The sequence below is a fragment of the Giraffa tippelskirchi genome, chromosome 3, assembly GCF_054371585.1.
Source record: "Giraffa tippelskirchi isolate mGirTip1 chromosome 3, T2T-mGirTip1v1.2.pri, whole genome shotgun sequence".
Lineage (NCBI taxonomy): Eukaryota > Metazoa > Chordata > Mammalia > Artiodactyla > Giraffidae > Giraffa > Giraffa tippelskirchi.
The window spans coordinates 131,505,438-131,526,778 of NC_137277.1; the positions used below are offsets into that span (position 1 = coordinate 131,505,438).

Below are 21,341 nucleotides of genomic sequence, written 5' to 3' on the forward strand. Positions count from 1 at the left end.
TTTTATAAATTTATTTATTTTAGTTGGGGGCTAATTACTTTACAATATTGTAGTGGTTTTTGCCATACATTGACATGAATCAGCCATGGGTTTACATGTGTTCCCCCTCCTGGACCCCCCACCCACCTCCCTCCCCATCCCATCCCTCTGGGTCATCCCATTGCCCCGGCCCTGAGCCCTTGTCTCATGCATCGAACATGGAATGGTGTTCTGTTTCACATATGATAATATACATGTTTCAGTGCTATTCTCCCAGAACGTCCCACCCTCACCTTTTCCCTCAGAGTCCATAAAATTGTTCTATGCATCTGTGTCTCTTATTCTGTCTCGCATATAGGGTTATCGTTACCATCTTTCAAATTCCATATATATGCGTTAGTATACTGTATTGTTGTTTTTCTTTCTGGCTTACTTCACTCTGTATAATGGGCTCCAGTTTCATCCATCTCAGTAGAACCGATTTAAATGTATTTTTTTTTTAATGGCTGAGTAATATTCCATTGTGTATATGTACCACAGCTTCCTTATCCATTCGTCTGCTGATGGACATCTAGGTTGCTTCCATGTCCTGGCTATTGTAAACAGTGCTGCGATGAACATTGGGGTACACGCGTCTCTTTCAATTCTGGTTTCCTCGGTGTATATGCCCAGCAGTGGGATTGCTGGGTCATATGGCAGTTCTATTCCCAGTTTTGCTTTACAGACAAGCAAGAGCTGAGGGAATTCAGCACCACCAAACCAGCTCTCCAACAAATGCTAAAGGATCTTCTCTAAACAGGAAACACAGAAAGGATGTTTCAACAGGAACTCAAAACAACAAAGTAAATGGCAACGGGATCATACTTATCAATAATTACCTTAAATGTAAATGGGTTGAATGCCCCAACCAAAAGACAAAGGCTTGCTGAATGGATACAAAAACAAGACCCCTATATATGCTGTCTACAAGAGACCCACCTCAAAACTAGGGACACACACAGGCTGAAAGTGAAGGGATGGAAAAACATATTTCATGCCAGATAAGGTTTTAAGTGTTGCTTCTTGCAGTGAACAGAAGGATACATAAATCTTTTTGATTCAGTGTTTTTATTTACTTTGGATAAATACTCAGAAGTGGAACTGCTGGATCATACAGTAGTTCTGTTTTTAGTTTTTGGGGGGCCCTCCATACTGTTCTCCATGGCACATATTTACATTCCCACCAACAGTGCACAGAGATTCTCTTTTCTCCGAATCCTTATCAACATTTGTTATTTCTTGTCCTTTTGATAATAGCCATTCTGATGGGTGTGAGATGGTATCTCATTATAGTTTGCATTTCTCTGATAGTGATGTTGAGCCTCTTTTAATGTCACTGTGGGCCATGTGTATGTCTTTGTAAAAATGCCTCTTCAGGTCTTCTGCCTATTTTTTTTTTAATCAAGTTTTTTTTTTATATTGAGTTGTATGTTTTTTGTATACTTAGATATCAACCCCTTACTGGATGTATCATTTGTGAATATCTTCTCTCATTTGGTGGGCTACCTTTTCTTTTTGTTGGTTTCCTTCACTGTGCAAAATCTTTTAATTTGATGCAGTCCAATTGTTTATTTTTGCTTTTGCTTCCCTTACCTGAAGAGACATATCCAAAAAATATTACTAAGACTGATGTCAAAAGAGGTTACTATCTGTGTTTTCTTCTTGGAGTTTTATGTTTTCAGGTATTAACATTTTTGTCTTTAATCCATTTTGAATTTGTTTTTGTATATGGTGTGACAAAGTTGTCCAGTTTCATTTTTCTGCATGTAGCATCCACTTTTCCCAACACCGTTTATTGAAGAGATTATTTTTTCTCCATTGTACATTCTTTCCTTGTTGTCATAAATTAATTGGCCATGTGAACGTGGGTTTATTTCTGGGCCCTCTATTCTATTTCATTGATCTTTATATCTATTTCTCTGCCAGTGCCAGACTGTTTCGGTTACTGTAGCTTTGTAATATATAGTCTGATGTCAGGGAGCCCGATACCTCCAGCTTTACTGTTTCTGAAGATTGCTTTGGATATTTGGGTCTTTTGTGGTACCATACAAATTAGATGATTATTTGTTCCAGTTCTGTGAAAAATATCTTTTACACTCCTCCTCTTTCATATTTTATGTTTTTAATGTTATATTTTGCATCTTTTAATGTGTATATCCCTTAACTAGTTGTAGTTTTAGTGTTTTCCACAAGTGGCTGCACTAATTGACATTCCCATCAACAATGTGTGAGAGTTCTCTTCTCCACATTCTCACCCAACATTTATTGTCTTTCTGATGCTAGCCATTCTGACAGATGTGAAGTGGTATCTCTTTGTGGTTTTGATTTGTATTTCTCTGATGATTAGCAGTATTGAGCATATTTTCATATGCATGTTGGCCATCTGCATTTCCTCTTGGGAAGCACATCTATTCAGTTCTACTTTTTACTTGGGTTGTTTGATTTTTGTTTTGTTTTCATGTTGAATTGTATGAGCTGTTTATATATGTTGGATGTTAACCCCTTATTGGTCATATCATTTGCAAATATTTTCTCTCATTCAGTAGATTGTCTTTTTGTTGTTGGTTTCCTTTCCTATGCAAAAGCTTTTAAGTTTAGTTAGGTCTCATTTGTTTATTTTTATTTCATTTGTTTTAGGATATGGTTCCCAAAAGATGTTGCTATGATTTATGTCAAAGACTATTTGCTTATGTTTTCCTTTAGGAGTTTTATGGTATCTAGTCTTATATTTAAGTCTTTAATCCATTTCGAGTTTAGTTTTGTATATGGTGTTAGAGAATGTTCTCACCTCGTTTTTTAACATATAGCTGTCCAGTTTTCCCAGCACCACTTACTGAAGAGACTGTCTTCATTGTATGTTCTCTGTTCCTTTGTCATAGATTCATGACCATAGGTGCATGCATGAGTTTATTTCTGGACTTTCTGTTCTCTTCCATTGATTTCTGTGTCTGTTTTTGTGCCAGTACCATACTGTTTTGATTTCTGTAGCTTTGTAGTATAGTTTGAAGTCAGGGAGCATGAATCCTTCTGCTGTTTTTCTTTCTCAAGATTATTTGGCTGTTTAGAGTCTTTGTATTTCTATACAAAATTTTAAATTATTTGTTCTAGTTTTGTGAAAAATGCGTTGGTATTTTGATAAGAGATTGCCTTGAATATGTAGATTGCTTTGGGTAATATGGTCATTTTAACAATAATAATTCTTGCAATCTAAGAATACAGTGTACCTTTCCATATGTTTGCATCATTTTCAGTGTCTCTCATCAGTGTCTTTCAGTTTTTCAAGTACATGTTTTTAATTTTCTTAGGTAGATTTATTCCCAGGTATTTTATTCTCTTTACTGTGATAGTAAATGAGATTGTTTTAATTTCTTTGTTGGTTTGTTGTTAGTGTATAGAAGTGGAGCAGGTTTCTGAATATTAATTTTATATTTTGTTACCCTTTTTCATGATTTCCATTTCTGTGCTTACATTGCCCATCTTTTCTTGCTCTCTACTTTATCCACTGGAGCTCTTAGCCTGTTACTTAAGTTGTTTTAAGCTCTCAGAATGATAATTCCAGCACTCCTTTCACATCTGGTCCTGATACATACTGTGTTTTCATGTTGTGTTTTTTGCCTTTTGGTATCCTTGGTAATTTTTTCTTGATGGGCCGATCTGATATCCTGGTAAAAGATTGTTGTTCAGTCACTAAGTTGTGTCTGATTCTTTGCGACCTCATGAACTGCAGCACTCCAGGCTTCCCTATCTTTCACTGTGTCCTGGAGTTTGCTTCATCTCATGTCCCTTGAGTCGATGATGCCATCTAACCATCTCATCCTCTGTCACCACCTTTTCCTCCTGCCCTCAGTTTTTCCCGGCATCAAAGGTCTTTTCCAGTGACTTGGGTCTTCACATAGCATAGCCGAAGTGTTGGAGCTTCAGCATCAGTCCTTCCAGTGAATATTCAGGGTTGATTGGTAACCTTGGTAAAAGGAACTGGTAAAAGGAACTGCTGTAAATAGGCCCTTAATAATGTAGTGATGAGGTGCAGGGTAGGGGGATGTAGTCCTCTGATTAGCTTTGTGTTTTTCTGAGCCTCGACCTCTGGATTGTGAGCTTCACAAGTGTTTCTTAGTTTTGTCTCCCTCTTTGGGTGGGACAAGATTTCTAGAGTGGACTGAAATCAGGTGTTTTCTTTCCCTGGATTATTTAAGGCACTTGCTAACTTGTTTCCCCTAAATGCAGACCTTGTTAAGAACAGAGTGCTCTGGCCTATTTCAGCATGGTTTCTTTTCCCCTTTCCATGTCTGAAACCTGAGGGTATTTTCCTCTGATATTTACCGTTGTAATTTGTTTGAGCTTCTGGAGATAAATCTTAGAATTCTGTGAGGGCCTCCCTATGACTGGGTCCTCTTGGAGTTGTTCACTCTCATAGTTAACCATGCTGAACCTTCAACAATTCATGAAATACAGTTCAGGTTTTCCTATCCTGGCACTGCTTCCTCTAGTGGTTTCTGCTACTGGTTCTCTTCTCTGGAAAGCTCTGATTCCCTGTACTCAGCTGTTCATCTCAAAAATCTCGGAGGTAGCAATTTGCCCTGTGCTCTTCTCTTTCTTATGGATCCAAGAAGAATTTATGATTTTTAAGTCTGTTGAGCTTTTTACTTGTTGCTAGGATGTAGTGGTTTCTAAGCTCTTTACATGCAGAATAAGGAAACTACTTGTAGTTTTAAAGAATAAATAAACTATATTTTTGATATTCTTGAATTTTTAACGTGTAATATGTGTTTTTGTGTAATTTTTTGGATACAAAATTGAAAAATGGATAAGTTCACAGTAAATGTTCTGGTAAAACAGCTCAACTGAGCGTATACATTCTAATTATTTTTTCATGACACACCAAAAACTTTCGATTTTTTAATGTGTATATGTATATATATTCTTTAGTGTATATGTACATATAGGTAAATAGATATTACTAAACATGCAATTAAAAGATTATTTTTAACTACTCTTTGGTTGATGCTTTTATCTTTGTTCAATATTTTAAATATTTCAATTCATTCTCTTTTTATCCAGGTTGAAAATTGTGAAAATTTCTTTTAAGTGCAAACAGTTTTTTATTCAGTTAAGAAAAGAATTGGTGAGTATTGTTCTTCTTAATATAAATTTTTAATAAAGAAATACATATTCATTACAGAACTTTTAGTGTAAATAAAAGTGTTATTAATACTATTAATAACTGTCAACTAAGTTAATTAATTTAAAGTTTGTGACAAAGTATTCCAGTGTTTCTGTGATTCTGATCTGAGGTTATTCTAGATAGCTGTTCTGCTGTCTCTTGAACATAGAAACTAATTTCAGTTGTGTTATTCATTGTCATTCCCCATATTCTATTCATAAGGTCAGTAACTGAGGATTTATATGTCCTTTTTCTTTGTATCTTTTCTTTTTTTAAACTAAATCTGTAGCACTTCCTTTTATATGTAAGTTCATTTCATTGTAGGGAGTGTTTAGTTTCGTTTGTAGTTCATGAACATGTAGTACATTTCCTGTCTTTGTTAGAATGGTAATGTCCATTTTTTATATTATCAATAAATACAGCATGTTGAGTTATCATAGAAAGTACAGTATTGTAAAGAGTGTCATCTTATAAATGGTTTTTATCTATTTCATCAAATTAAATTAGCCTTATCCTTTGACTGACAATATTAGAAGTCTTGACAAATTAACGCATATTTTAGGGTGTTTCTATGTGTCCAAAATGTATTTGAATCAAATGCATTTTATAGAGGATCTTGATCTACTGAGTATAATTCATCATCATTTATATACACAAAATATGAAAGTTTTTTGAAGAGAGTTTTTGAAATAAATCAGGCAGAAATTAAGTATAGTGCTTGATAGGTATATAATATAACAATGTTATTATGTAGAACATTACTACCACCTCAGAAGCTGGTATTATTGCTAATAGCGCTGATGCACTAGCAGTTATTAACTCTCCCAAAAGGTAAATATTGTTCTCATTTGTAGCATCATGAGTTAGTTTGTCCTGTTTTGAACTTTTAAAATATGAAATCATACAAAATGGTTTTGTCTGCTTTCTTTCCCTTAGCACTGGGAGATTCATCTGTGTTGTTACACAGAGCAGTAGTTTGCTCTGTTGCTATGTGGAATTCTACTGAATGAATATGCTATCAATTAGTTATTCATTCTTAATTATGTTAATGGACAGTTTTGCCATTTCTGAATGTGGTTATTATGATTAATGCTGTTAATGAACGTTATTGTACATGTTTCAGTAAATGTTTAGAGGAATAAAATATATTAAATCATGTCTAGAAACTGGAGAACAGACATTTTACTTTTGATAATTATATTGGTAGGAGGTGATATTGAGGCCAATTTTTCCATTTTGCTTCCTGTGGTACTGTTGTTATTTGTAATAATAGTAATATAGTATCTGACATTTCTGGAGATCTTACTATGTGCCTGATAATGTGTATCAACTATTTTCATATCAGTCTTCACAACCATTCTTTGAGGTAGTGTTAGTACATAAAAAGCAACTCTTAAGCATAATTAAGAATTCTCTGATGATCAATAAGTAATATTTTAACATATCATTTTCTAGCATCACCATTTAATATTTATACATGGACATTTTACTATATTTCAGTTACAGAAAAAAATCTTCATGACCTGTTGATAGGCAAAGATTGCCTTAACAGGATGTAGAAGGAAAACAAACATTAAAGGAGAAGATCGATAATTTAGACTGTGTTAAAATTAAGAACTATGGCAAATAGCATAGAATATGTGTATAATAAACACACATACCATGTCCTTGGTTGTATATCCAAGTCAATCCAGAAATACATTAGTGACTTGAACAGACACTCCAGAGCTGAGAACAGAACTGAGAATATCTCCTCGTCCAGTATCATGAACCTCATTAAACAGCAGAGAAATACAAATTATAACCAGAACGTGATAATTCCTGACAGCCATCAGAATAGTGTAATGAAAAGATTGGTGAACCCAGTGATTTGGGAGTATGTAGAGCATTCATTGCGTGTAGGAGGAAGTGAATATTGAGCTAATCATCTTGGGAAACTGTTGGGTGGTATCTACTAGAGGTGAGCACATGACATCTATGATCCAACAACAAAAATTCACACCTACATGCATCAGACAAAATATAGGAATATACAGGAGCAATATTTTTACATTACCAAGCTAGAAACAGTAAATGTCTGTCAACAGTAAGTGGATAAATAAACTATGGTCTCTTCATACAATAGAATACTGTGTAGAGTGAAAATGAGTCAATTACTGCTTCACAATTAAATGGAGGAATGTAGAAACATAATAATGAACAAAAGAAGTCAAGATATGCATGTATGTGTCCGTGTATGTAAAATTTAAAACAAGCGTAACCAGTCTGTGGTCATAAAGTCAGAAGGGTAGTCATCTTTATAGAGATAATCTGGTAGAAAGGTAGGATGAAGGATGTTCACAGGTGCTGCTAATGACACATTTCTGAATCAGGTTGGGAGGGTCAAAGGTTACAGTCAGTGAAAATCAGAGCTCTACATATATGACATGTCTGCCTTGCTGTAGATAGTTTATTATTTCAGTGAAACTGCTTACTTAAATAGTAATTGGTGCCAAATTTTTTAAAAAGTTAAAGGAATGCTTCTATTCTGTTACTACTTATTTTTAAAATGAGTTTCAAAATAGTGTTCAGAATTGCTGAATGTTTTTATTTACTTATTTACAATCTAGACAGATTTATAAATTTAAAAATATTGTTGAAAAGTATGCTGATGTATCTTAAAGTTTAATTTGTGGGCAAGGATTATATTTTGAAATGATTATAGCTATTAAGTTTTGAAAATAGGTATTTATCAAGTTTTAAATATATTTGTGAAAGTGAAAGTTGCTTAGTCGTGTCTCTTTGTGACCCCATGGACTATACAGTCCATGGAATTCTTCAGGCCAGAATACTGGAGTAAGTAGCCTTTCCCTTCTCCAGGGGTTCTTCCCAACCCAGGGATCCAACCTAGGTCTCTCGCATTGCAGGCGGATTCTTTACCAGCTGAGCCACAAGCTGAGCCCTAAATTTATTTCTAATTGTGCTCTGAAGTAAAAGTTCCTATGAGTTGTAACATTGCCAAATGAGGTCCACATTTTGGCACCTATTTATATTACTACTTCTTTATTGGATAAGCAGAAAAGACACAAGAAGGATTAGTGTCCATAGGACTAGAATATTTATCTGTAAAAAATAAATGGAGCATTAGATTCTGACATTTTCATGATATTCTCTGCCTTTTGTCATTTATTACAGCATGAATCTAGAGAAACATTACTGGGATTTAACATGGTGAATTACAGAGCATGTAAGAACTTGTGGAAAGCGTGTGTAGAACATCACACATTCTTCCGTTTGGACAGACCACTTCCACCTCAAAAGAATTTTTTTGCACATTATTTTACATTAGGTTCAAAATTCCGGTACTGGTAAGTATTGCTTATGCTTTGATTCTTTACTGTTGATTTTTCCTCCCCTTAATAAAGGTCTAGTTTATTGAACCAGAGAATCTGTTACTCATACATGCCAACTGAGTCAAAATCTCTGTGAAATGTGGCCTCCTTTATTTATATCAGCAAAAAAGTTCTGTAGGTTCTCAACATGTAAACAGACTTAAGAAACCTGTTCCACTGACAATTCCAGGTCATTATTTTCTAAAGAAAATCAACCATATTATTTACAACCTACTCATGTTATAGTTTCCATTGTATCTTTGTTAACTATTTACAAGAAAACCTTTTCATGAGGAAAATATTCAGGTGTGGCCCAGAAAAGTTTTATATTATAAACCTCAAACATTTATAATTGCCCTATTTGTAATCAGAAAAAACAAAACACAGCATGTAGCGTAGTACAGGATATACCATCAAAAATACATCGTCCTCCAAATAAGTAGTAAAAATAGCCCCAAAACTCATTATCAGCACTTAACTAGAATTAAGGAAATTGTAATCACAAAAAAAGGCACAGAAGATTCTTAAGTGGCTTGATGTTATGATTGACTTCCCTGTCACCATCCTAAAAGCAGTATTGGGAAAAGTAAGGTATTTGTACTTGTAAATTTAAAGGTAATTAGATTTAGATAGTGAGTATGACAACAGTTGTGACAGTCAAGGAAAAATCAGTCTTATCTATTGGTGCTAAATCTTAGCAGGGACAGATGAGATCCCCATGAGAGAGCAGTGCAGACCATAACGGCGTTCCCTCAAAAAACCGCATCCCTAACCTGAAGACCACCAGGCTTATTATACAAGAACTACACTTTTGCAGAATTTTTTATTCCCTCTCTTCTTGAAAATATGATATACACAATAAATATACACACACCACTTCATTTAGGCAATAAAAAAATTAATAGACCATAGTAACCAGTCTTTAACCATAATTTAAACCACACTCAGATGAAGAAAGAAAAATAAGTAATTTACCCTAACTGTACCATAGAAAACAAAATCTAATTGTGATGACTATAGATACAAAAGATGGTTAAGGAAACCACTTTGGAAGAAAATAATCCCTGAAATAGGATGAAATTTTTACGCAGATATTAATTTAAAAAAAATAAGCTCAATGGACTTCCCTGGTGGTCCAGTGGTTAAGGCTCTGTGCTTCCACTTCAGGAGGCGCAGATTCGATTCCTTGTCGAGGAACTAAGATGCCGCATGCCACGTGGTGCAGCCAAACAAAACAAAACAAAAAAGAAGGATGCAGATTTCTCATCATGAAAGTTAAAGTGCTAAACAGTAAATTAAATAGTTCTTTTTGAAAAATGAGCTCAAGAACTATATAGTTTAAGAAGAAAATATTGGTTTGCACGGGAGCAACACTTGCCATTCAGGCTGCTCTTGCCCCTGGGAGAATATGGACCTAGTCCTGGCAGATTTTACATTTTTAAAACAACTTTGTTAAGATATAATTGACATGCAATAAGCTACCATATTTGAAGTTTAAAATTTTTTGATTGGAATATATAATGTATATACATCCATGAACCCACACCACAATTCCACTCTGGAATTTTCCTCATACTCTCCTGAAACACCCTTTCTCCCACCTCTCTTTGTCTCTATGTAGCCTCTGGTGTGTTTTCTATACCTAAATATTGGTTTGCATTTTCTAGGATTTTATATAAATTGAAGCACACATTTTAAATATTCTGTGTTTATGTTATATACTCTTTTTCTCAGCATAATTATTCTGAAATTGATCCATTTTGTTGCCTGGATTGATAGTTCATTTCTTTTTATTGTAGGGTAGTATTCCATATGTAGGTGTAGCACAATTTGTTTATCCATTCACTTAATTGTGGGTATCAGGCAGACTGTTTCTCCATTTGGATTGCTTTCAGGCTTGGACTCTTAGGAATAAAGCTGCTGTGGACATTAGTGTGGAAGGATGTGTATGGACATTTGCTTTAAGTTCCCTAGGAGTGGAATGACCAGATCATGTAGTAGATGTGTGTTTAACTTTCTAAGAAACTGCTGGTCGTTTTCCAAAGAACTTGTATCATTTTATGCACCTGCCAGCAGTGTTTGAGAGCTCCATTTCCACCACATTCAAACCACTGCCTCCTGATATCTTTTCATGTGGCTGGTTTTCTGAAAAGCACAAAAGTTTGATAAGTTCACTTTACCAATTTTTTTCTTTTATAGATCTTTCTTTCATCATATTTAAGAAATCTTTGCCTAACCCACAGTTGGAGAGATTAATTCCTCTGTTTTCTTCTGACTTTTATAGTTTTAACTATTATATTTAGGTCTGTGATCCATTTGAAAGTAATTTTTGTATATGGTGTGAAGTATGGATTGAAGTTTATCTTTTTGTATATGGATATCCAGTTGTTCCAGCATTTTTTTGTTGAAAAGGTTACTCTTTCTCCATAGCATTGCCTTTGCACCTTTGCTGAAAATCAGTATAGTCCATATCTGTGTGGACATATTTCTGGACTTTTTTTTAATGGTAGATCTTTGTCCAGCTTTCTCAGCAGAGGGGATGTTGGGGACCATGGCAGGTCTGTGTGGCCTCAGAGCTTGCTGCACACTGAGCCCTGCACCTGCACCTCTGTCCTGGGTGCCAGTGGCTGGAGGTGCACCCGGGGCCCACAGGACAGGTGGGCACAGAAGTCGTCTGTGTTTGGGGGGCCGAGTGAGGCGAGGTTCTGGTGCCCCTCAGAGTGTGGCAGGGGTGGGGTGAGGGGCATGCGCACTGCCGTGCTCTCCCTCCCATTCCAGTTCTGAAGCATCAAGAACACCATGAGGTAACAATCGTTCAATGGGGAGTTTATGTACTGTGAACTAGGGGCCTTCTGCTAGGGTCTCAGTTCTTGGCTGGTCCCAGAACATGAGGTTGCCTTGTGTGTGCCAGCAACAGGTACAGTGATGGGCAGGAAAGGAAGGACAGTAACTCTTAGCCAGTGAAGATAGGCAAGAATGGTCAGCCATCAATGACCCATCTGTGGGTCCAGCTCAGTCCTGTGCGGCTGCTCAGTGGAGTAGCCCTGCACATGTGGCTCTTGTCACTCCAGGACTCACCTCAGGACAGAACCGCTCTGAGGTCCTGAGTTTCCCACCCAAGATGGGGGTCCTGCTGCGGAGTCCAGGGTCCCGTCCTCAGCTTCTCAGGAGAGTGCACTAGCGTGGAGCCAGGGGGGCTTGCCTGACTCACCCAGCACTGGACATGCACATCCAGTCTTCTCACAGGGTTGCCGCAGAGTCGGAGAAAGTCACAGCCTTGGGAATGTCCTCCAGTGAAAAAGAACCTTCAGGCTTAGGAAAGTAATTTTGTGTGGAATGATGCTGTTGAAAAACAGTTCTGTGTGCCTTTCCCCCCTTGGTGCGGATCAGCAGGGCTGAGGCAGCAGGTGTGTTTACAGAAGTGTAACCAGAGACTGCCTGGAATCCAGAAACTCCAGGTCACAGCAGATGTAGTGAAGAGGACAAGAGGAGTTGGGGTGCCATTCGTGTTGGTGGCAGGCAGGTGCGCCCAAGACAGTGGTGTTCCACCTCTGGTGGCCACAGCCCATTTGGGGTCCTAATCCTGAAATCCTCCAGCCAGGTGGTCAGGGAGCTGCAAAATCTTCTCGGCCAGCCGAGCCTACAATCCTAAGGTATTCTTCGCTGTGTTTGGATCATCTCCCCCAGACCCATGGGGAGAAATCTAGATGAGGCTTAAGAATTAGTGCTGAGAACGTGAGTCTTATAGTTAAAACCTTGAAACACAGTGTTTTCAGCACAGGGTGTTCAAATGAATGGAAGGATTTAATGCCTTTTTCTAGGAGGGTGTCTCCATATTGGCAAAACTAGAGAATAAACGGGTCTTAAATAAACAGATTCTTAAATCCAATAGTATTTGTCTTCTAACTTTGTTCTGTTTAAAAGTTGTTTGAATGTTCTAGGTCCATTGCATTTCCAACTGAATTTTAGAATTAGCTGATCAATTTCTACAAAAAACACTTCTGGAATTCTAATTGGAATTGTGCTGAAACTATGGATCAGTTTCCAGAGAATAGACATGGTATTGAGTTTTCTGATTCATGAAACATGGTATCTTTTTATTTAAATCTTATTCCTCTGTTTGTAGTTTTCAGTGTACAAGTTTTTCACATCTTTGCCAAATGTATCCTTAATTATTTCATGTTGTTGGTGCTATTAGAAATAGTCTTACTATGTTTTAATTTCAGGTTGTTCATCAGTTAGAAATGCAATTTTTTTTATGTTGATCTTACATTTTCTTAAATTTTGCTTTACCTTGTGTCTTCGAGGAGCTTTTAAAACTCTTTCCAGCAGATTTTCTTCCTGGAGGATAAAGACGGTTTTAATTCTTCCTTTCTATTTTGATCTTTTTTCAAATTATTTGTTTTATTTTAGGCTGTGCTGGGTCTTTATTGCTGCGTGCAGGCTTTCTCTGGTTGTGTTTGGGCTTCTCTTATTGCAGAGTTCAGGCTCTAGGGCAAGTAAGCTTCAGTAGTTGTGGCACATGGGCTCAGTAGTTGTGACTTGTGGGTTCTAGAATGTAGGCTCAGTAATTTGGCACACCGTCTTAATTGTTCCACAGGATGTGGGATCTTTCTGGACCAGTGATCGAATAGGTGTCCCCTGCATTGGCAGGTGGATTCTTAACCATTGGACCACCAGGGCAGTGATGATCTTTTTTATTTCTTTTTCTTGACTGATTGCTCCAGTATAGTGTTGAGTAGAAGTGGTGAGAGCAGATATCGTGTCTTGTTCTTTATCTTAGTGGGGGACACTCAGTCTTTCATTCTTAAGTGTGCTGTTGGTTTCGGGCTTTCACAGATGCTGTATATCAGGCACGTTAGGGAAGTTCCTCTATTTTTCATTTGTGGTAAGTTTTTATTAGAATTGGATGTTAATTTTTGTCAAATGTTTTTTCTGCATCTATTACAATGATCATATGGGCTTTCTTTTTGTTTATTTGCTAAATTATATTGATTGATTTTTCAAGTGGTAAAGTAACCCTACATTTCTGAAAGAAACCCCACTTAGTTATGAACTGTTATCCTTTGTATATATTATTTTATTCAGTTTGCTTGAATTTAGTTTAGAATGTTTGCATCTATGTCCATGAAGGATATTTCTCTTCAGTTTTCTTGTAATATTGTTACAGATTTGGTGTCAGGGTAATTTTGGCATCATTGAATGAGTTGGGAAGTATTCCTTCATTTTCAGTCTTCTAAAAGAGTCTCTGCAGTAACATTATTTCCCTTTAAATATTTGATAGAATTTTCCAGTTCTGTTCTTCTAATGCAGAAGTGTGATTTACAGGAGGCTTTTGAACAGCACATTTAGATTCTTTAACACAAATGAAGCAGTTCAGGTTTTCTCTTTCTTCCTAGGTGAGCTTTGACAGTTCATGTTTTTTCAAGGAGGTTATTTTGTCTAAGTTCCTTAATATTTTGGCATGAAAGTTGCAATATTCCTCTATTATATTTTCAATATCTCTAGAATCTACTACTGTCATTTCTCTCATTCTTGTTGATAATTTGTCATTATCCCTTACTAGTCTTGTTAGAAGTTTATCACTTTAGATTAAATATTTTTAAACACTGTAAATGCTAAATAAAACCTTCTTCAAGTTTATATGTAGCTTATGGGCCACCCTTTATCTACCAAGTCTTAGAGGAAAAAAGTAAGCAGAAAATATTACACTTAACCAGGTTCCCATTCAGAACAAAGGCCAGTAGATAGGCATTATCACATATACAAAACCTCAGGGAATATAACACCTCTGACCTCATTTTGAAAAAAAAAAAACAAAACCTTTTTTAATGGTAAGTTTAAGCCATCCAAGAGAAATCAAAATGACTCAAGAATAATCTTGATGAGCTAAGTAAGAATAAAGATTAAAATCTTTAAAAATGGAACCAATCCTTAACAACTATGAAAATTAAAACTATAGAATAGTATTAAAATATTATGAACTTCCTTGGTGGTACAGTGGATAAGAATCCACCTGCCAATGCAGAAGTCACAGGTTCTATTTCTGGTCCAGGAAGATTCTACATGCTGCAGACAAGTAAAGTCCAAGCACCAGAGCTACTGAACCCTTGCTCCAGAGCCCACAAGCTGCAGCTACTGAGGCCCCATGCTGTAAGTGCATGTGCCTAGAGCCTGTGCCTCACTACGAGAGACACCTCAATACTGAGGAGCCTGTGCTCACTGAAGCTAGAGAAAGCCCGTGTGCAGCAACAAAGACCCAGTGCTGCTAAGTCGCTTCAGTCGTGCCCGACTCTGTGCGACCCCATAGACGGCAGCCCACCAGGCTCCGCCGTCCCTGGGATTCTCCAGGCAAGAATACTGAAGTGGGTTGCCATTTCCTTCTCCAGTGCATGAAAGGGAAAAGTGAAAGTGAAGTCGCTCAGTCGTGTCCGACTCCTAGCGACCCCATGGGTCTGCAGCCTACCAGGCTCCTCCACCCATGGGATTTTCCAGGCAAGAGTACTGGAGTGGAGACCCAGTGCAACCCCCCCAAAAATAAAAAAATATATATGTTGTAAACTTTGACAAAGTACAAGCAATAATATAACTAAGAAAGCAAGAGGTAGCAGGGACTAGTGAGCTATGAGAATGCATATTAACAATTAAATGTTAATATGCTAAGTTTTAAAGGTTTTCCCTGGCCTTTTTATTCTCCTTTTCCTTTTTTTTTTAAAAAAATAATGAATGGTAGCATTTTTCTTTCCTTTAATTCAAAGGAAATCCATTTAATATTTTTGTTGTGACATAAATAGCATAGTGACATTGTAATAGAATTATGTCCATATTTATAGCCTTTCCTTTGTATGTACAGAGTTTCAGAATGATTTTTGCCTACTCATAATGGGGATTATTTCTTAGGGGTATGGCTGTGGCTAAATCGGTTTACTTTTTTGTTGTGCTTTTATATATTGCTTGCATCACTTAAAATAAGCCTGTATTCTTTCACCAGCTGGTATTTTCTCATTGTTCTAAAGACAAATATCTTACTGTCAGAAGTTATTGTTCTTAGATTATGGTATAGTTTTGCACTTTGTCCTAATTATACTAAACCCATATAGAATATTATGGGTGATATATAAACAATTTCTCCCTCATATTTTAATTTAATCATTATATTTTTTTTATTATAAAATTCGATTTGTTAATTCAGCCTTTTGAGTAGTGGTGTCCCATTTGAATCCTCTTCACCAGAAAAGTAGCATATCAGTCAGGAAAATAGAAAGCCTTTTTGATTTTTCAAATAAAGGCAACTTAATTGTGGCAATTGGTTACATAGGTGTTAGAAAGACTGAAAAATCCAAAAGGGAAGGGGGCTTTTGGAGAAGCAAACAAGAAGAATGGGTAATGCTTAAGGATTAGAAGCTTGTGTCACTCATGGGCTATAGAGCCCACAAATCTAGACCTGCTGCTACACTGTTGAGCACTGTGGGTCGGTTCTGGACCTGCCAGGGAGGTGCCGCTTTGTTTGGGGATGGTGCCATCCACAGGATTCTGTTTCTTTGTGTGTTCTATCACAGCAGCTCCATCATTTGACAGTCCCCAGCTTCTGACTTGCTCTACTTTCTGGCCTCCAACCAGAAAAAAGCAGAACCTAACAGAAAGCCAGCTTGCAGAGGAGCCTCCAGCCTCCTGCAGAGCTGAGCAGAGAAGGACAGGATTGAGGCCTCTGGCAGCTCAGTTAACATGGAGTTAAATGAGTGTATAAGTAAACCATGTATGTCTATAGTTATAAAAGTTGTTGTTGCTAAGTCACTTCAGTCGTGTCCGACTCCGTGCGACCCCATAGACGGCAGTCACCAGGCTCCACCGTCCCTGGGATTCTCCAGGCAAGAATACCGGAGTGGGTTGCCATTTCCTTCTCCAGTGCATGAAAGGGAAAAGTGAAAGTGAAGTTGCTCAGTCGTGTCCGACTCTTAGCGACCCCGTGGACTGTAGCCTACCAGGCTCCTCCATCCATGGGATTTTCCAGGCAAGAGTACTGGAGTGGGGTGCCATTGCCTTCTCCGGTTGTATGTTTATAGTCCTTAAGAACTTTAAAAGACGTACCCAAAATATTTTTAATCACCGAAATGATTAATAGTATTGTAAATGATATAGGAATGGCCGCAGGACAAATGTTTGTCTGGACACAGTCCTATGTCTAATGGATACATATTAGATAAATGCTTTTTTTCCTCCCTCATAACAAGCAGTGGTTAGGAATACTAGGGGGGCCTCCCCGGTGGCTCAGTGGTAAAGAATTTGCCTGCAATGCAGGAGTCACAGGAGATGCAGGTTCGATCTCTGGGTCAGAAGATCCCCTGGAGGAGGGCATGGGCAACCCACTCCAGAATTTTTGCCTGGAGAATGCCATGGACAGAGGAACCTGGCGGGCTACAGTTGCGACTTAGGACGTAGCACGTACACAGGAATACTAGAACTATTGTCATACTTAAAACGTTGAAATATTATAAAGACTGAGGGATAGAATTTGGATATCAGAGGATTTAGTACTTCCTCTACCAACTTCCTCATACACATAACCTTATTATCTCTGTTCCAAAATATTCAGGGCATTGTAGTGCTTGTTCTGGTGTGGAAATACAAAGCAATGGTGAACCTAAATCTGTTACCTTGTTCACAGTTGCAAGTATAGTTTATCCTTCTTAGAGGAAATATATTTTCTCAAGAAACATGAACTTATCTAAATTTTAAAATCATGATAATTTTTCTGACTTTTCCATTAAAACTTCAACAAACATGCCATTCTGTTCACATTTATCTATATTTGTCCGTAGAAGATGATCTTAAAATTGCTTAGCTTTGGAAATCTGTATTTGGCTGCTTTTGTATATATTAAATTTCTATCTATATAAATGGTTTTTTATTTAGTATTCTAGACATTTATGTTCATTCACTCAGTTATGTTATGTGTCAGGTAACGGGTTCTCTGGGAACCAAGTTTTTAATTAATCAATTTTCTCTGAACTCATTGGAGTACCATAGAGGAATCTCACTTCTCATACATAAATGGTGTGCTTGGAGACGGATCAGCTCCAAGACAGTACCCAACTCCCAACCACATTCTGTCCTTTGTTCCTTCTCTTATAAAAATATCTGGAGTTGCCTATATCTGGATATGAAGAGATTTGAGGATATATCTATGATCATTATCAGTAGATTAGGAAGAAAAGCTTCCCAGGGAAAGAGCAGTTAGTTCTTCAAGATCTCCGCATGTATCAGGCCCTTGATTGTGCTCTGCTGTGCTGTGCTAAGTCACTTCAGTCATAGTAAAGACACTAGCCAAACCACAGACGTGGGCAGTGAGGGCAGGGCTTATGTGAGCCGGGACAGAGCAGCCTATTTCTGAGTCTAGAGGGAGTGCCTTTCCAGGGGATAGCAGAGGGGGTTTCCTCTCACACAAAATTACTTCTTTCACACTAACTTCCAGACAGTGTCTTCGGAACAAGTCCTTGTTCATTAGTGGAAAAACTGTAATTAAGTTTCATCCATCCAGATTGAAGTGGAATATAGTCCATTCTTTTTTTACCCTCTGCTCTATTTTCTCCACTAGAAATATCATCTCATGTAATTGTAATCTCATCATGTTGTATGTTGTCATTTTATCTTATAGTTCTCTTTAACATTTTCTTATTGTATATATTTATATATTTCAGTGGGAGAACTGAAGTTCAGTCAGTTCAGTATGGCAAAGAAAAGGCAAATAAAGACAGAGTGTTTGCAAGGTGAGTCACGTCTAATTCAGTGTCTTGAGTTGTTTTCAAAGCAAGGTTAAAATTACTAAAAACTCTTTTCCCGTATATGATCACAGAGTTATCACATGATCCTGTCTTTAGTTAAACAATAAATTATGTTGAGGAAAAAATGGTACATTTTATTGGAAGTTTTTTTTTCCCTTTTGTTAACATTTTTGAAAAACATAATAACTCATTTTATGTGTTATCCAGCCCATTACCATCTTTCTTTAAATCATATTGTTAAGTTGCTTTTTATTTGGGTACTATTTTGTTATCTTCATTTTTTAAGATCTATAAATAACCGATTTTGTTTTTAAAAGTGAGATGACATGGTCAGATTTGTGGTTTAGAAAATAGTTTTATGAGCAAGGACAGAAAATGAATTGGAAGTAAAGACTGGATACCCAGAGACCAATTAGGCAGTAATCCAAGGCCTGAACTAAAACATTGGCAATGAAATGGTTAATTGGGAACAAATTTGAGGAACTTACTTTGTGGGTAGAGCTAGCACAAATCCTTGACCAGTTGGTGGAGGTATGTGAGAGATAGTATCTGGAAAAGACTACCAGGTTGGAGTGATGCAAACTGGACAGGGGTTAGGAGAAAACGGATAGTAATAGAAAAGTTAAACTGCACAGGTCTAGTTTGAGATGTCTGAGCAGTAATCCAACAGTATTATCCAGTAGATGATTACATAATTAGAGCTGATGAGGGAGAATGACCAGATTGGTGGCAGCAAATATTAAATTGAAGACCTACCGTGCTGAACATTATTTCAGGCCCTGGAAATACAGTGAAGAACAAGACAGACATTGTGAGTCTAATGGAGTTTAAACTCTAATTGGTGCAACAGAGACCTATGGTAGGTAAAGGACTGTGGCAGGGAAGGCTGTGAAGCTGGAGCCCATAATGGGCCAGAGCGTGCAAGGCCATAGTCAAGGAGATGGTCAGAGTGGCAGGCTGCAGCTGGAGTCTCTGTGGCCCTGTGCTGGGAATGGTAAGGACTTAGGAGTGTAAGTAGGAGTCATAGGGACTGAGAGCATGGGAGGGATGTAAACTGACCTACATTTTAAAAAAATATGGTAGCATTCTCATGCTTTCGAGTGATAAACTGAAATATTTCCAAATATCATATGGTTTCTAGGATTTGCTTCAGAATAATTGGTGGGAAAGGCAAAACAAGATTCTCATGATGATGATTGCTAAACCTGGGTCCCGAGTACATGGGGTTTATCAAACTCTTTGGTCTACTTTGTTTATGTTTGAAATGTTCCAAATAAAAATATAGGGGAGGGTGGAAGATTATCCTGGCTGCTGGGGTAGGATCACTGTATGGGGTGTGAATGGAAAGAGAGTGATCAGGTAATCTCATAATCGCTAATACTTATTTTGTACTTATCTGTGCCGGTCAGTTTTTGTATGTTAACTCACAGTTTCCATACTCAATGAATTACTGTAATAAATCTATTACAAACTAAGAGAAAACTAAGTTTGAATAACATACTTGAGATTGTTATGTAGATAGTGAGGGATGCAGACAAGATTCTAACCAGGTATCCTAGGTTCTAACCACACTTGTAACCTCTTTGCAGTAGTTTTTCCTGTTCTGCATCAGACAGGTGAATGTTTGATTCCTTCCCTGCCACAGATGTGGACGATGATCCTATTTATTGTCTGTCTCCTGCACTAGGATGTCAGCTCTAGGAGGATGGCAGTTCCTCTGTCTTATTCACCATAGTAGCCACAGCTCTTTAAAGATTTCCTGTGCTGAGAGTCTGCTGCCAGTGGAGGCCTGAGAGTTTTAATAAATGAGAATTAGGCAATTTTGTTGTTGATTTTAATTTTCTTCTTAGTCTTTAATCAAAAACCTCCCTGCTTTGTGTTTCTAGAGTAAAAAGTTTTTGTTTCTTTTTTCTTTCCTCTAAAAGTATAAATTGCTTTATTTTTTTCTACTCATATAAATGATAGTTCTTTTTTTTTAAAGTTCCAACAATGTCAAATAATGTAAAGAAAAAATTTGACCCCAAAACAATGTTTACAGTTTAAAATTTTACCATATATATGCTCACTGAGATGTTTCTATATATATGTATATTTGTTTTAAAAATTGTTTCATGCTTTTTCTTGCTTGTTTTTCTGTCAGCATATCATAGGAATTTTCTTCAATGTTGAAAAATCTGCAATCATTTATGTCAGTAAATCTTAAACAGTTAAGTCCTTTTATCCTAATCTGTAGCTTTAACTCTAAGATTCTTCCCTTGTTCTGCCACTTATCTGCCTGCAGAGTCAAGAGTCATTACTTAATCTGAGGCTGTGCTAGCACTATTCCTGGAATGCTTGTAAAAATAAATAAAAAATAATATTACAAGCGCCTTTGAGTAAGGACATTTGAAACAAACAAAAAAAATCATTGAAACATGATTTTTGTGTGTTCGAATAATAAAACTTACTTAATTTTTTTTTCTTCTTTCCTGATTTACCTTCATCCTGATTTGTCTATGAATAATCTACCCAACTGGAAAATTGTTGGTGAAAAATGCCTTGATATAGGGAAGATTTAGCTGGACAGGGCTATAGCATTTTGCTGTGATAAGTTTAACTTGAATTGGAATAATATAATTCATTTTGGCATTTGTTCAAAGAAGTTTTGAAATTGGTATATTTTGGCTTTATTTTTAGATTTATTGATGGAAATATTGTCTATTTCTCTATTAAATATAAATCTTAGTGTCATATTAGTGGCTTGGTTATTCAGAAAGGAGAAAAAAAGAAAGGAAGAACACTTAAGTTGTCTACCCTAATAGATATGCCTACTGAAATTATTCAAATTCCTCCTTTCTACAGTCATAGATACCCTTGTTTCCAGTTAGAAAATACTAAGGACCTGTATAAAGGTAAAATGAACAGCAAAATGTTAATTTGAAATAATTTTCCTTGAAATTGCTCTTGAGAAAAAAATAATTTACTTCCTATCAATTTTGCTTTAACTTAGAATGTAGGTGTTTGTTCTAG

At 36.8% G+C, this 21,341-nt stretch overlaps 1 protein-coding gene across 16 annotated transcripts in view; it reads left to right on the top strand.

Annotated features, from left to right (window-relative positions):
• The window catches only part of PTPN4 (protein tyrosine phosphatase non-receptor type 4), a 272,678-nt gene that overhangs the window by 188,034 nt on the left and 63,303 nt on the right, over positions 1-21,341 (top strand). For all 16 annotated transcript variants that reach the window (XR_014078556.1, XM_081575953.1, XM_081575955.1 and 13 more), the window contains 3 exons: positions 5,077-5,140; positions 8,354-8,526; positions 18,249-18,317. Coding sequence is in view for 15 of the 16 variants with exons in the window: in XM_081575953.1 (XP_081432079.1) it covers positions 5,077-5,140; positions 8,354-8,526; positions 18,249-18,317 (306 nt within the window). In the remaining variant the exon portion in view is untranslated. The remainder of the gene's footprint in view (positions 1-5,076; positions 5,141-8,353; positions 8,527-18,248; positions 18,318-21,341) is intronic.